The following is a 16,609-nucleotide window of genomic DNA, read 5'->3' as shown; positions in this document are numbered from 1 at the left end:
TTTGTGATCTTGATATGGTTGTTGTCTTTGGCAAATATCGTTGCATTGTGCTCATGGAATCTGACAATTTCAAAGTCTTCGAACGCTTTAGGAGAGGAGAATTGTATATTGTTGATTTCTCTGCAGGACCACAGCCTGCCACTTGTCTACTTGCAAAAGCTTCAGAAGGCTGGTTATGGCATCGACGACTAGGTCATGCTGGCATGAGGAACTTACACACACTCGCGAAGAAGAAGCACGTCATTGGCATCGAGGGTGTCAAATTCCTCAAGGTTCAACTGTGTGGAGCTTGTGAAGCTGGAAAGATGACCAAGTCCAAACATTCCTCAAAGACTATCATGACTACCACTGGTCCATTTGAATTGCTTCACATGGATCTCTTTGGCCCTACTCATTATGCCTCACTAACAAATACAGTTTCTCTATGTGGCTTTGTTATTGTTGATGACTATTGTCGTTGCACATGGCCAAGTCCTCACAAGAAGCAAGTTGCCTTTAAAGTTCCATCAAGTGACGATGAAGCTGATGATGAAGAATTGGCTGAGATCATCAAAAATAGGCAAGAAAGGACCGCTAGAGCCAAAGGCAGTGTTGTGCCTCTGTCACTGGACCTCACTCCTAGCCAAAGTCACATGTTGACGGCCTTCATTATTGAAGAAAAATGAAAGTTTGAGAAGGCCAGACAAATGAAGAAAGCTCGGTACAAGAAGGAGCGTTTTTTGAAGAAGAATGTTGTAAACATGTCTCCTGAAAAACTTGTGAATCTGCAAAAGGAGATCAAAGATCTAAGTGATAAATTTGACGCATATCGTGCAGATTGGCTGGGTGCCAAAGTCAGATTCGTCAGAACGGCGAAGGGATTCAAACCAAATGTTGTAGCTACATCGTAACAAGAAATTCATCAGGTTGAAGCATCTGATGCTTCAGCCTACTGAAGAAAATGCTAGCACAGCTGATGAAAATCAGACTGTTGAAGAAACTGAAAGTACCAGGGCTGCTGAAGAAATTGTCAGGGCAACCTCCCATGTTGCGCCTGAAGAACAACCCAGGCCAGCTGAAGCATCTGTAGCTGCGCCTGAAGAATCTAAACATGCCAGGGCAACTGCATCAGTTCTGCCTGAAGAAACTGCACCAATTTCATCTGCTCCTCCTGCAAAGTCATCTCAGATAAAGAATGTCACTCTTCCTTCTGCATCAGAAGTGAAGAAAACTAAAACTGCAGAAAAAGAAGCCATCAAGAAAAGGAAAGCATCAAAAACTGCAGAGTCTTCAGCTCCCAAGAAAGTGAAGACTTTGGCAAGCTCAATAATCAACCCCATTGAAACGGTTCCTATCTCAAGCATGTCATCAAAGGAGATTGTTCTCTTTGGTGAGGAATATGTCATACCTGATGACATTGATGAAGAGAATCCTTCTGCTGCTTCTTCAGAGCAGTTGGATGAAGATATTGAAGTGGATGATATCCCTTCAACTCCTCTGGTATTATTGCCCATGCCTCAGTTCACAGCTGAAGAGGCTGGCGTTGAAGAAATAGATGAAGAAGATGAGGATGTGGACATTGGGTCTACAACACCTATTTTGAATGATGACTATTGGGAAAGGCTACATCCCAATTCATCATTGACCACTCCTCTACATCAAACTCCTCAGTCCCCTGTACAGACTGAAGAAATTCATACGAGCTCTGAAGGACGTCAAACTTCTCTTCATTCTATTCCAGAAGAAGTTCCAGCTACTAATGCTAAAGAAATGAAGACCAAGACTGTTACTCCTGAATCTGCTGCTGAAATTCCTAAGCCTGTGACTCCAGAGATTGTGCGCCAAAAGGCTGTAAAGACTTCAACTGTTAATCTTCAGCCTAAGCCACAAAATCCTCATATCAAGAAGCAGAAATTCAAAACTGATGATTTCTTTGCTGAGCTTCATTTCTTTACGGATTACAATCCCTATGACTGCAAAACTTTGACGCAAGCACTTCTGGACGGCCAGTTAGATAAATTTTTATTCTTCATTCCTATTTGATAAGGACAAGGTATTTGAGCACCAACAAATTCCTCATGTGGATATGGAATCTCTTTTGTGCTTCACTCCTGTCCTGAGTGTTCTTCATGACGCTGGGTTGCTAAACCTCCGTACTGACATCTGCGACTGGAATGAAAAACTCATTCTTCAATTCTACGCCACACTGCACATCACTGAAAATGTTGAAGATATGAATTTATGGGTGCTCGACTAGATGTCTGAAAATACTCATTACAAAGCACCGGCTTCTGAATTGCTTCACGCCATCCCAGTCAGTCTTCCCACTGAAGGTGCAATGATCATCTATGAAGAACCTGAATTTTCAAATCATTTGGTGCAAGTGCTTATGAAGTTTTTGAAGGCTGGCCAAGCTCCAAGGACCACATTCCTCGTGAAGAAATTGCTCTATGTGCCAAGGACAGTGTATCGTATATTGACCAAAACCCTCAGTCCAATCAAGGGCCACAACTCTACCGAAAAAGTTGTTGGCATCATGAAGAATTTGTTGTTCAACATTATTCATGGTATTCCTATCAACTACCACGATTTCTTCATGAGGACTTTGGCCAATGCTGCTCTGTCACCTTTTGAGTTGAAGCCTTATGCTCCCTGGATCATGAAATTCATCAGATCAAGGTCTTCAATTCATTATAAGGTTGACTTTCAAAATCATCTCAGTTATTTGCCTCCTATTGAAGTCCTCAAAAGGACTATTTCCTCAGCTGATGAGAAGGGCAAGGCTGCTGTCATAGATGAAGGCACTCGTCCATTGAATGGATCAATGGACAGTTTCGCAAAGCTGCATCCTATTCTACTAATGATGACTCTGCAACACAAGACTCTGCCGCCAAAGCTTCAAAGCAAAATCCTCAAGCCACTGCTCCGTGTGTAATGACAGATCGTGAACTTCTCCTCAGTCTTCATCAGAAAGTTGATCGAAATCACAAGTGGTTCAAGCGTCAGTTTGGTACAATTCTTCAGAACATGACAGTCACTCAAAATATTGTGAATAAGAATCACTACTATTTGCATGAAGTCTTTGACCGCACTTGGACTATTTTCTCTAATCTTTATAGTGCTGAAGATCTTAAGGAGATGGAATTTCAACAGGACTTTGACTGGGTACGGCCACCTTCGAATAAATTCAAGAAAGTCAAAATTCCTCAGCTCTTCGTCAGTTCATATTCTTCATCGCGCGAGACGGATGAAGCTGAAGACTTGAACGACACTGCAGCAGGCCCTACATCAACGGACGCCCCAACAACGCTGGCTCTCCTCCATTGACATCATGATGCTATTCTTCAGGAGCGTTAGTCCTCATTTTTCGTCCCTTTTGATCATTCGATGACAAAGGGGGAGAAATTTGAGTTAGTCTTCAAACGTGTCTCTTATATATGGGCGTTTTTTCGTTAAGATACAACTCTTGCTCTTCTGAGGTGTTTGCTCTGATGAGTTGTAAACTTAGGTCCTATGATGCTATGACTCTTTTGAACTGCTTTTCTGCATGCTTTTTCCTCAATTACCTTAATGGATGCATGCTGAATTTCGTCAGACACCATATTTCATCATGCATTTTAAATTTTTCAAATCATATATTAAATGTGTGTATGAACTACAAGATATATGGGGAGATCTCCATGATTTTACTCTACAATGTGCATTTGCTATCCAAAGCAAATTCCTCAAATATGCACATCTTCAGGGGGGGTTCTTCTATGTCTTGCAATCAAATTCCACAATATCAGTATTTACACTTCATATGTTTATCCCGTTGAAAATTTAACCTATTTGTCATCAATCACCAAAAAGGGGAGATTGTAAGTGCATCTAGTGCCCCTTAGTGATTTTCGTGTATTGGAGACTTATAGGTTAAGGGACTAATGTGTTTGTGAGTGTACACAGGTTCTATAAGTCTATGAGGAGTTTGATATTTACGATGAAAGTCGAGCCCTAAAAATGAATGTCTTCTGTTGAAGACTTTGGTTTTCTTGAAGACTTTGAAAGTGAGGAAATTGGTGTGACCTTAAAGACTTCGATACTGATGTGAGGATTATGAAGTGTGAAGACTTTTGTTTTTGTAGTTTCATTTTTTCTTTCTCGAGTCATAGAAAACACCGTACTGTAGGTAAAACTAAGGAAAAGTTTCCAAGTGATGCTCATCTCAAATCCTACACCTACCCAATTCTTTCGAGTGAGCTATTGGATATCTCATACAGTTCAGTCAATTTCTTCCGTGACAGAGACGAAGATTTTCTGATCTCTAAGGAATTTGTCCTGACTGAGGAGTTAGGATTTCGCCAGTGCGGATTGCCTACAAGTGAGGAACATAATAGCCCTGAGGAATTTGAAAGCTCAAATTTCCGACCGTTGCTGTGCTATGCGTCAGCTATCCCAAAATATCCTACCCACCTAACGGTCATATCATTAAAGAGCATTTATGTCTTATCATGTCGGGCTGCTCCCTGGGCTATAAATAGCTGCCCCCTACAACCACTAGTGGGTTGGCTGCTCCGAAAGAAACTGACACTTGTCATTGAGAGCATCCCATCCTCCGAGGACTTTGAGCGAAAATCATCTGTGAAGAAAAACCCAAACCCAAACACCTACAAACCCAAAGTGATTGAGCATCACCGAAGAGATTGTTCTTATGTGGAGCGGAAGCTTGTTACTTTTAAGAACTGTGCATCCTCCAGATGGTTAGGTGTCATGGTCTAGAGCATCCAAGAGAAAATTGCGGATCGCCGAGTGACTGATTCTGTGAAGGTTTGGAAGTCACCTGAAGACTTACCACGAGTGATAAAGCGAGGTCTGTGTGACTTTAGCTCAAGGAGAATACGGTGAGGACTGTGTGTCCTCAGGTTTAAATACCTAGCCGCTCCAACCAGACATACAACTGTCACGGCTGTTGAAACTGGTCTATCAAATCATCATCTTCATCAAGCTACTGGTTCTATTTTCTCAACCCTTTCATTTTCTTATTCATGTGTTGATGAAATTAATCGTTACTGTTTGAAGACTTTGACTAAAGACTTTCTCAATTTCCTCGATCCCAATTCTTCAGTCACTTTGTCTTCGGCCTGCTATCCTGTTTACACGCTACTTGTGCTCTGTGTATGTTTCATTTCATCATGATGACTGTGCTACTGTTCTGTTATGCATGCATCTAAGTACTTATTCCGCTGCTAGTAGTTCGTTGCTTAGGACATTCCTCACCCTGAATTTCCTCAGTGACAAAATTCTGACGAAATTCTAAAATCGCTTATTCACCCCCCCCCCCCTCCAGTCGATATAACGCACTTTCACCGCCGCGCCCGTCGGGCCGTTGCAGCAGCCGCTGCAGCTACCGCCGCCACCACCTGTCAGCTCCGGGCCGGCCCTTACCACGCCGGCGGGGGTCCCGATCCACCAGGTCAGGTTCCCGCCCTCGTCGTCACCGTTACCGGCCTGGTTTGCCGGGTCGTCGTAGCCGGTCTACACAATGGCCTCAGGGCCGCCGCACGTATAGTCGCCGTCGGCGCCAACCCTGCAGTACTTCGACGGGCCGCCATTCCACGGGGGCCCCCCATGACCACCGACCCGGCGCCGCCCCCCTCGCTGCTCCGCGCCGACGAGACGTACCCCCACGGCGGCCATAATCACACAACGCCGCGCTTCGCCAAGCTTGACTTCACCACCTACGACGGCACCGAGGACACCCTAAGCTGGCTTAATCAGTGTGACTAGTTCTTCCGGGGGCAACGCACGCACGCGTCAGACCGCACCTGGCTCGCTTCATATCACCTCCGAGGCGCCGCACAGACTTGGTATTACGCTCTCGAGCAGGACGAGGGCAGCATGCCTCCATGGGAGCGTTCTCGCGAGCTCTGCCTCCTTCGCTACGGGCGCCGATACGCGGGAGCCGGCTGGCGGAGCTGGGTCGCCTACCTTTCACCTCCACGGTGCAGAACTTCGCCGACCATTTCCAGGCACTGGCGTGTCACGCGCCCGGCATGACGGCTCGCCAGCAGGCCAAGCTCTTCGTCGGCGGTCTGCCGGATCATATCCGCGTGGACGTGGAGCTGCGGGGACCTCAGGAACTCCAGACGGCCTTGTATTATGCCCGCGCCTTCGAGCATCGCCCGCGGGCATTGTAGCAGGCGTCGCCATCTCGGGGCGCCCGCCAGGCCGCCCCCGACACCACCTGTGCCGGGGCGTCCGCCTCCGGCCGCGACGCGACCCTTCCGCCGGCTCACCCCGGCCGAGCAGCTCGAGCGCCGCCGCCAAGGGCTCTGCTATAATTGTGACGAGCCTTACGTGCCAGGCCACGTCTGCCCGCGGCTCTTCTACTTGGAGGCGGCCGACTACATCGAGGAGGACACCACCGCCACCGGGCTCGGCGACTTGCCCGCCCCAGTTGCCGCGGAGGTCGCGCCGGCGCCCGCTCCGGTGACGGCTCTCGTGGTCTCCCTCCATGCCCTCGCAGGTATACGAGCGGAGCAAACGATGCTCTTGCCGGTGATGATCCACGGCGAGCGCCTCGTGGCCCTCCTGGATATGGGCTCCACGCATAACTTCTTGCCCGAGTCGACCATGCGCCGCTTGGCGCTACAACCAACGGGCGGAGAGCAGCTCCAGGTCACGGTGGCTAACGGCGGCCGCCTCAGATGTCATGGGATTGCGCGGAACGTTCCCATCACCATCGGCGACAAGCACTTCACCATCACATGCGCCGGCATCGACTTGGGCTGCTTCGACTTCATCCTCGGCGTCAACTTCTTGCGGACCCTGGGTCCCATCCTATGGGACTTCGACGCCATGACAAAGACCTTCTGGCGCCTGGGTCACTGCGTCCGGTGGGAGGGCGTGGGTGGCGCCTCCCCAGCAACGTCGCATCTGCAGCTGACGGCGACTACTGCAGGGCCTAAGCACCCCCTGTTGGATCATCTCTTGCAGCAGCACTGCGACCTCTTCGACGAGCCCCAGGGCCTTCCGCCAGCCCGGGCGTACAACCACCGCATTCACCTCCTGCCGGGCACAGCCCCTGTTGCGGTGCGCCCTTACCGCTACCCCCAGCTGCAGAAGGACGAGCTGGAGCGGCAGTGCGCGGTCATGCTCACCTTGGGCATCATCCGGATCTCTACCTCGCCGTTTTCGGCGCCGGTCCTCCTCGTCCGCAAGGCGGACAGCACGTGGCGTTTCTGCATCGACTACCGTGCTCTTAACGCCCAGACGCTTAATGATAAATTTCCCATTTCGGTCGTCGACGAGCTCCTGGACGAGCTACATGGGGCACGCTTCTTCACCAAGCTCGACCTCCGTTCAGGCTACCACCAGGTGCGGATGCACCCGTACGATGTCGCGAAGACGGCGTTCCGGACTCACCACGACTACTTTGAGTTCTTGGTGATGCCCTTTGGTCTCTCCAACGCCCCGGCGCCCTTTCAGGCCTTGATGAAACGATGTTCTCTGCCCCTACTTGCGCCGGTTTGTGCTCGTTTTCTTTGATGACATTCTTATCTACAGTGCCTCGTGGGCGGAGCACCTTCAGCACGTCGCCATCGTCTTCAACGAGCTTCGAGCGCACCATCTTCACCTCAAGCGCTCGAAGTGCTCGTTCGGCACGCCTTCGGTCGCCTACCTCGGCCACGTCATCTCGGCCGAGGGTGTCGCTATGGATGCCGACAAGGTGGCGGCTGTCGCGTCCTGGCCGACGCCGCACTCGCCGCGGGCACTACGACGCTTCCTGGGCCTCGCAGGGTACTACCGGAAATTCATCCGGGAGTTTGGCCTCATCGCATCCCCGCTCACGCGCCTGTTGCGCCGCGATGCCTTTGCCTGGGATGCTGAGACGACCGAGGCGTTCGAGGGCCTCAAGCGGGCTCTCACTACGGGTCCGGTCCTCCAGATGCCCGACTTCGACACGCCGCTCATGGTGGACTGCGACGCCTCGGGCATGGGGTTTGGCACCGTCCTTCATCAGGGTGACGGGCCGCTTGCGTTCTTCAGCAGGCCCTTGGCCGCGCGCCATCATAAGCTCGCGGCCTATGAGACGGAGCTCATTGGCTTGGTGCAGGCCGTGCGCCATTGGCGGCCGTATCTCTGGGGGAGGCCGCTCCGTATCCGCACGGATCATTACAGCCTCAAGTTCTTATTGGACCAGAGGCTCTCCACCGTGCCGTAGCATCAGTGGATCAGCAAACTCTTTGGCTTCGACTTCACTGTCGTGTATCGCCCGGGTCGCCTCAACACCGTGGCCGATGCCCTGTCCCGCCGCGATGCCGACCCCGACTCGGACGCCATCGACCCCGCGGGGGCGGCCCTCTACATCCGTTCGGGGCCCTCCTTCACCCTCATTGACGACATCCGCCGGGCCACCGTGGACGCTACGGACACTCAGCTCCTTCGACAGCGCCTCGACGCTGGCGACTTGGAGGAGCCATGGCGCTTGGCGGATGGCTTGCTCCTGCACGAGCGCCGGCTTTTCGTGTCGGATCACGGCGACCTCCGTCACCAGGTCCTGCTGCTGGCCCACTCAGCCGGCCACGAGGGCGTGCAGAAGACCCTCCACCGTCTCCGCGCCGACTTCTACATCCCCGGCAACCGGGCCCTGGTCCGCGATTGGGTGCGGTCTTTCCTGACGTGCCAGCGCAACAAGACGGAGACACTGCGACCGGCCGGGCTGCTCCAGCCCCTGGAGGTGCCCTCTCAGGTTTGGGCCGACATCTCCATGGACTTCATCGAGGGCCTCCCCAAGGTTGGCGGCAAGTCTGTCATCCTTACGGTGGTCGACCGCTTCTCCAAGTACGCGCACTTCATCGCGCTCGGCCATCCCTACACTGCCGCCTCTGTGGCGCGTGCCTTCTTCGACGGCATCGTCCGCCTACACAGGTTCCCCTCTTCGATTGTCAGCGACCGGGATCCGGTGTTCACTGGGCATGTCTGGCACGATCTCTTCCGGATGGCGGGCGTGAAGCTGCACCTGAGTACGGTCTTCCATCCTCAGACGGACGATCAATCTAAGGTGGTCAACAAGGTGATTGCCATGTATTTGCGTTGTGTTACAAGTGATCGTCCCCGTGCTTGGGTGGACTGGCTCGCATGGGCGGAGTACTGCTACAACACTTCATACCACTCCGCCCTGTGCGCCACGCCTTTTGAGGTGGTCTATGGCCGACCGCCCCTGCCCATCCTACCGGTTGACTCCGAGACGGTGAGGACGGAGGCGGCTGGCGACCTTCTTCGCAGCCGGGATGAGATGCTTGCGAAGGTGCGCCAACGACTTCTCCAGGCCCAGCAGCTGTCCAAGCACTACTACGACGCCCACCACCGCGAGCAGATTTCGCGGTGGGCGACTGGGTGTGGCTGCGCCTCCTTCACCGCTCCACGCGGTCCCTCGACCCGCGCACAAAGCGCAAGCTGGGTCCTCGCTATGCCGGGCCATTTTACGTGTTGGAGCGCATCGGAAAGGTTCCCTACCGCCTTCAGCTTCTGGCCGGTGCCCACATCCATGACGTCTTCCATGTGGGGTCGCTGAAGCCCTTCCGCGAGGACCCGCCGGCGACCGCGCCGGTGCTTCCTCCGACCTCCGACGGGCGCCTTCTTCCAGGACCGGCGAAGGTGTTGCAGGTCCAGCAGCGTCGCGGGGTGTGGCACTTGTTGATCTAGTGGCAAGGCCTTCCGGAGGAGGACGCCACTTGGGAGCAGCTTGACGAGTTCCGCCAACACTTTCCAGACTTCCAGCTCGAGGACGAGCTGTTTGCGCATGCGGGGAGAGATGTTATGACCGGCGTCACTTATAGCCGGAGGAGGCCCGTTGGGCGCGTCTAGTTAGGGGCTTAGCCCAACTTATCTTATTTTTATTAGCAGCAAGGATTATATAAACAGATGTAAGGCTACCTTTTGGAATTAAGCAATAAGTCATAACTATTGCCCGACTCCCCTTAGGAGCCGGAACCCTAAACCCTAGCCGCCTCTCACCACCGCCGCCGCCTCCTTCCGCGCGATCACAGCGCCGACGAGCCACCGGCCGCGCCAAACCTCTCACCAACCCACCTCTCACCCCTACAACCTACGGTCGAGACCCGGTAGGACCCTAGCTCCTATCACGCATATTACTCCCTCCATCTCAAAATAAGTGTCTCAACCTTAGTACAACTTTATACTAAAGTTAGTACAAAGTTGAGACACTTATTTTGGGACGGAGGGAGTAGAAGTTACTGTATGTCAATAAGGTGGAGTAATTGCCTGTTCGGCAACGACTATGGAGCGCACATCCTCTAGTGCATCACAACCAAGATATGACCTCTTTCATGAAACAACTTCCATCTCTAGTCATAAAACAAACAAGAAAATTTATACTGCATCCTTACCAGCTATTTCCCAATCGATATATTCCTTGTCCCTCTAAAAGCAGCAGCCCATGTTGATTGTAATGAACCTCCTAGTAGAATCAAATCGAAAAAGAAGACTGAGGCTTCAGAATAGGACCGGTGTTACTGCTGTGAACGTATGCATAGAAAATAGCATCGCATATCCTCTGGTGAGAAGTTTTAGATTAAAAAACAGAATATGATCACAGTTCGCCCCATCAAACAGGCATTATCAAAATTATTAAAAGTAACATAATATACACACAAAGATGTACATACCTTCACATTGAGATACTCGCCTGGCTGAAAGTCCATTATCTGTAAGTGAGGGAGAAGCATATCAAGAAAGTCGTTCTTCAATCAACATTCAGAAGCAGACACTTCTAATCTGAATGAACAACTTCAGACTTTATGTTATGTTGTGGGGCCCACAACACCTAACCCGAAAATAAGCCATCAATGTAATTCTGAGTTGTACGGTATATTTTGTAAGATTGTTACTGGTCCCCTCTAATAAGAGTGGCGCAAAACCTTTTCCAACAACAAATGCTTCAACATGCAAAATATTTCTTTGTTCAGCTGAAAGTCAGTGAATAACTCCCCTTTTATTGTGATGGAAGTTGATGATTAACTCGAAGTGGACAAGAAATGGTTTTAAATAAAATGCCTGGTTGGCTGGAACTCAACGTTGGGTCGAACAATTTATGACACAATAAGCAACTTAACCAGCAAAAGATAATCAAACTTACATGAATATTAAAGTCATAAGGAAGAGAGGTGGGTAGCAGCTTCCTCAGCTCAAATACCTGGTGAACAAGAGGCAAAGAATTTCAGGCCAGCACAGAAGACGGAACATTTTAACAGGAAAGAAAGCAACAATGTTTTATGGACGTTCAAAGTTGGCAAGGAGTCTATGTGGCAAAGAGGATCAGAAACAAGACAAATTTGTGAGTGAAAGCAAGCCACATGTTAATATATACATCCATATTCTGAAATACACATTAAGTTTGTTGATTAGTGGTTCCTTCATCTGGAATACATGTAGTACTATATAACAAAGACTTAATAAATGGCAGGCAATCCAAGTTAATAGGATCCTAGATATTGTAGGAAAGATGATGCAAAGAAAAATGTTGTACCTCTCCTGGGGTTTCAAGGAGGGGTTGCTTATCTGTTGAACCAACAACTAGATCAGCATGGTAATCCCCAACGGCTGTGTACCTAAAGGAACATAATTGCAACAGAACTTGGTATTAATTGAGTTAGCAGAAAACAGCAAAAAAAAAGCACTGATGAAAGACACTTGTACAGTTGTACCTGAGTTAAGTGAATCGTGCTCAGAATAAAAGGGGAAAAGGGGCAATGGTTATAATAATAATTGACTAGATGTAGGCCAATATCTGTCATGGAACTTAATTCAATCTTGGAGAACTAGAACATGCTTAACTGACAGATGACCTTCAACAAGAACAATGCAGCTAGGTCTACATGAATGGTAAATAAAAATCAAATTTGCAAAACAGTGGGTACCTCCTCTCAAAGATTACAAGAGTGCTTGGTTTGTCTGATATCACAGAGTGCTTCATGTTTGCAGGAAGATAAGCATAAGAGTCTACCTGCAACCATCATCAAGTCATTTATCAAATCAAACCATCCTGGTCAAGCTTTACTTCTTAAAGGTTGTTCAAAAGAGGCAACAGTCGGGGGAAAAAATCATGATTGTGGGATGAACTACGTTGCTTCAGGAGAACTTATATGCCATTGGATAGTTCCCAAGAACCACAGTCTGTAGTTGACAACATTGCATGAGAAAAACCTTAGTGGGTTTTTGCAAAGACCATTTTGCCCCAGTGAGTATGAGGAGGGGAAAATGAAAGAGCCAAATGGACTTTTCCTATTGTTTACTGCCAAAGAATCATAACTGATAAGTGGCAGTTTCATTCATCTAGCCATGCCAAATAATGAAAACAATGTTGAATCTGAAAATTTAATAATACCATACACAGTTCCTGTTTTATAAATTTGACTGTTATTATCTTTCACAAACTTTGATGTAATATCACTATATCAGCATCGGATTTCAACCTTTTGTAGTCTTTATTTCACATTTTTACAAGTTAAAACATGCTATGACAATATAACAACAAACCAAGACTAGATAGACCAAGATACATGATCACCACTGAGACACTGTATTACAAGATCACAATCTGCTATGATGGTATATATGATGATAAGGTCAAATATAATTCTTAGTAACAAATAGAAAGAATATCAATGAGCTGGGTATGAGTCTGCCTTGAAACTAACTGATGTGCGAAGAAATGCATAACTGAACCAAAAACAATTCCATATGAACCCCGCAGGTTGTTATGGAATCAGTGATATTTAAAGTACCCCAATTCTTTGTTAAATACACAATTAATTTGATAAAAAATTCACAAAAAGCATGCATTCATGTAATCTTACCAACAGGGAGTGGGTTGTTCCGCTCTCCACAGACAATGCAATGCTGCCTTGAACTACAAAGATAAGCCTGGAAATAAAATGGGAGCGCTGGAAATCTCATTAAGGAGGTGATGATAATTCCAAGTCAGACAAAGAGAAGGATGCTGACAAATGAATTAATCCCTCCGTTAATCTATGTCTGAGTGTTTAACTAGCAAGTTAAGCATTGAACCTTTCAACATCTTTCGGTGGTAAGGCTGATTTTGATCCATCTGCATAATGCAACAAAGACCTTAATAGGCTGCTTTTGCCAACAACGTAGTTCCAGCAAAATAAATATGACATATGATGATGTACAAGAAAAGAAAGGACTTTAAACTGAGCGCTACCGAGCTTGGCAATTTTGGCCCAAGAATGTAGTACATATCCAGATGTACAAAAGTTGCTTAAGTCATGTATGAATATATATAAAAAAGTTAGAGCTATCATTATTGTTCCCATACATGAACAGAAATACTAGATCCAGTAAATAAGCATCTTGTCATCCAACTTGATGTTTAGCAACTATATTGACTAGTATGTTGTCTTATGAGTTGATATATGCAGTTACTCCCTCCGTACGACACTTATTTTGGAACGGAGGGAGTACATATGATTATAGCATTCTTTGTAACCACATGACAGTAAATGGGATAAACAACACACCTTGCATGTTTGCCAAGTACATAGTGAAGTGTGCACCAAGAGCTGGGCTAATCAAATATGCTCCTAACGTGTTGGTCCTAGAGAGAATAAACGGTTGGTGTTAATATAGCCACATAATTTGCATAGAAATTAGAGTACACGGGAAAGACAGAGCCTTACCAATCAGGCAAAGGACTGAATACATGGCTTTCTGGTGTTATTAAAGCATGATCCTTTTTGTACACACTACGTGTGAAGCCAGGTAAATCTGGAGATCCACAAAATGAACAAAATTAGCATTAACTGGACAATGTATAAGAGCATCCATCTTCAAGAAAATAAAACCATAGCTTAATAGTAAATGATGACGAAACTCTCGAGGCTTTAAGCCTATGCATATAGACAGAAGCAATAACTGGAATGAATATATAGGATTCTTAGCAAGGGTGTGACAGGACAATCTAAAATTCATAGCTGGAAGACAATCTAATACAATTAAAGTAAACAAGATGAACTGGAGAGATTGCAGATGGTATCATTCTAGTTCTAGTCCCATAAGAGTGGAATATGAGACACAGTCTGCATGAACAATCAAGCAGTACTTAGTGCACAGCTCAATTACTCAAGGTCTCAAGTCTCATCAAAGAAAAAACCCATTAAGAGCATCTCCAACAGATTACTAAAAATTTGGTGCCCTAAAAACGATTTTAGGTGAGGAGAGAGAAGGTTTTAGGCCACCAGAAAAGTTTTTTTCTTTTCTAGATGCCCTAAAATTTGAAAAATGAACTAAAAGCACATAAATTCATTGCTCGAACTATAATACGAAATGTTGCACATTAAACATGAAACGACAAACTTAAACACTACCACTCTCATAGATCCCTAGCAGTACATTGTGATAGACCTAACTATACGGCGTAGCGTGATGCTGGCAGTAGTCGTCGAAGTCCTTATCAGAGGAGATGTCCATCACCCCGGTGCCGGAGGGGCCGGCCTCGTATTAATTGGTCGTAGACCTACCCGACGGCTTCACCTCCTCCTCCTCCTCCTCGAAGAGCTCCATCTCGAGCTGGTCGAACAACTCATCGACCTTGGCTTCGATCTTGCGATTCTCCTCCTCCTTATGCAATTTCTTGTGCTGCGCCTCCTCCTCGGAGTATGCAATGTCTAGCGCAAGGAGCTCCAGATTGGCGTCAATGAGCTTCGCTATATAGAGTGCATCGTCGGCCTTGGCGTTGTGGCTTCTCTTCCTTATGGGAAGGCCGATGAAATCCACATACTCGGCCTCCTCGGCGAAATTGAGCACCGCCAGTGCCGGAAGTACCGGAGCGTTCTCACGTCATACGTGCTCGCCACCAGCTCCGCGGTATCAAAGGTGCCGAGCCACTTCATCTCCCCCATATCGGGGTTGCAGATCTCCACCGCGAAGTGGCACGACGGCCAACGCCACACGCCATGGTACGGTGTGGAGCTCGCGGCTGGCAGGCGCGGAAGCAGTGGCGGCTGGGAAATCTCCCACGGTGATGGCGGAGGAGCTCGGCAGCGGGGAGGACGTATCCGGCGGCAGGGAAGACGGGGGTGGCCGGATTCGGGCAGCGACGGCGGCGGCTGTTGCGGAGGCTCGGGCTGGCTGCAACTAGATGACGGCTGGATTCGTCGGCGGGATTGGCCGGCGGGGTGGCGGCGATGGCGTAGGGCGGCCGAAATCGGGGACGACGACAAGGTAGCTGCCGGGATTAGTTTCAGCGGGGGCGGTTGGGTTCGTGTGGCAGTATTTTCATTTTTGTGGCGGCCGCTAGAGGTGTTCCAAATATGCAACACTTGTAACAAAATTTTGGGCCTGATGTTAAAAATGTGGGGCACATATAGGTATAGGGCATCATCTGTTGGAGACGGGTTTTTTTTGTTGACCCAAAGTGACCCAAATGGCAGTTGTTTGGGCACGACGGTTATTTTACATCATATGTTGGAGATGCTCTAAGAAGAACAATGGAACAAGATATTCGAACCTGGTTTTCCTCACATATGCACCCATGACACTATTGCACCTACCATTTGATCTAACATCATCACCTCCACAGTGCTACCAAGTCATAAAACCACCACTAAATTGCAATCCCGCATCCAGTGGAAGAGGTTGTATGATCTAAAAATGTGGAAAAGGAGTGGCCCCTATTGCACCACAGGGACAACATACAATCATTGATATGACTAATAATCAAAATATCCTTCTAATTTCCTTGGTTGTATACTTAGTAGTATTATAGTTAGGATGCATCTGTTTTCCAAGAGCTCGCTATTTGTGTGGACCATCACTATCTTTTTTTCCGGGAATACGCATTGTTGCGTATCATTGCATTGATAGGGTAGAAGAGTGACAAGCGCGTACAACAAAAAAGGGTGGGGAGCAACTCATCGAGCTGTACACAAGCTGGCGGCTCGAGGAGTGCGAGATGAGCATGATGGAGGGTGCTCAGCCTCGACTATCACAATCGATCAGGTTACAGGGATAACAATCTGTAGACCGTTGGCGCCCTCACAGGCCCAAAGCTTCGCCTCGTCCTTGACCACCCGCAATAGCACCGCGTTAGACGGCCGCTGCCCATCAAAGACAGCGGCGTTGCGATGTTTCCAGGTTTCCCAGGCAACGAGCACGACAAGGGAGTTGAAACCTTTCCGCAAACCGGCCGGGCAAGTGCCGACCGTGGCCTCCCACCACTAGAAGAATCGTGCGGTGTCGCTGGGCAGGGAGATTGGCAGTCGACACCATGAGAGGACCTCATGCCACGTGATCCGGGAGAAAACGTACCGGACAAGCAGGTGGTCAATAGTCTCGAGCTCCTGGCCGCATAGCAAGCATGCGGGGTCGTGAGGCAAGCCATGGCGTGCTCGACGCTCGGCCATCCAACAGCGGTCAAGGGTAGCCAACCAGAGGAAAAACTTGGCATTCCTGGGCACCCAAGTTTTCCAGACGAGGCGCCAGAAGGGCGCAATGGTGGAGCCGGAGAAGAGGGCGTTGTAGGCCGAGGTAGCCATGTAGGATCCACTGGCCGTCCATTTCCAGGTGACCGTGTCAGGGCCCGCCGACAGCTGAATAAGCTGGATGC

The 16,609-nt window shown here is 48.7% G+C and overlaps 1 protein-coding gene across 2 annotated transcripts in view; it reads right to left on the bottom strand.

Annotated features, from left to right (window-relative positions):
- LOC123052732 (probable (S)-ureidoglycine aminohydrolase) overlaps positions 1–16,609 on the bottom strand; it is a 31,356-nt gene that overhangs the window by 12,017 nt on the left and 2,730 nt on the right. The window contains exons 2-11 of one of the 2 annotated variants that reach the window (XR_006425010.1): positions 13,683–13,770; positions 13,524–13,600; positions 13,051–13,090; positions 12,840–12,906; positions 11,901–11,986; positions 11,510–11,591; positions 11,120–11,176; positions 10,650–10,688; positions 10,371–10,441; positions 990–1,150 (exon numbers count right to left, since the gene is read on the bottom strand). Coding sequence is in view for 1 of the 2 variants with exons in the window: in XM_044476055.1 (XP_044331990.1) it covers positions 10,371–10,441; positions 10,650–10,688; positions 11,120–11,176; positions 11,510–11,591; positions 11,901–11,986; positions 12,840–12,906; positions 13,051–13,090; positions 13,524–13,600; positions 13,683–13,770 (607 nt within the window). In the remaining variant the exon portion in view is untranslated. The remainder of the gene's footprint in view (positions 1–989; positions 1,151–10,370; positions 10,442–10,649; positions 10,689–11,119; positions 11,177–11,509; positions 11,592–11,900; positions 11,987–12,839; positions 12,907–13,050; positions 13,091–13,523; positions 13,601–13,682; positions 13,771–16,609) is intronic. The other variant, XM_044476055.1, reaches the window with a different exon arrangement.

The sequence above is a fragment of the Triticum aestivum genome, chromosome 2D (assembly GCF_018294505.1).
Source record: "Triticum aestivum cultivar Chinese Spring chromosome 2D, IWGSC CS RefSeq v2.1, whole genome shotgun sequence".
Classification (NCBI taxonomy): domain Eukaryota; kingdom Viridiplantae; phylum Streptophyta; class Magnoliopsida; order Poales; family Poaceae; genus Triticum; species Triticum aestivum.
Note: the sequence above shows the minus strand (reverse complement) of the source record. Positions and strands in the feature narration are given on the sequence as shown.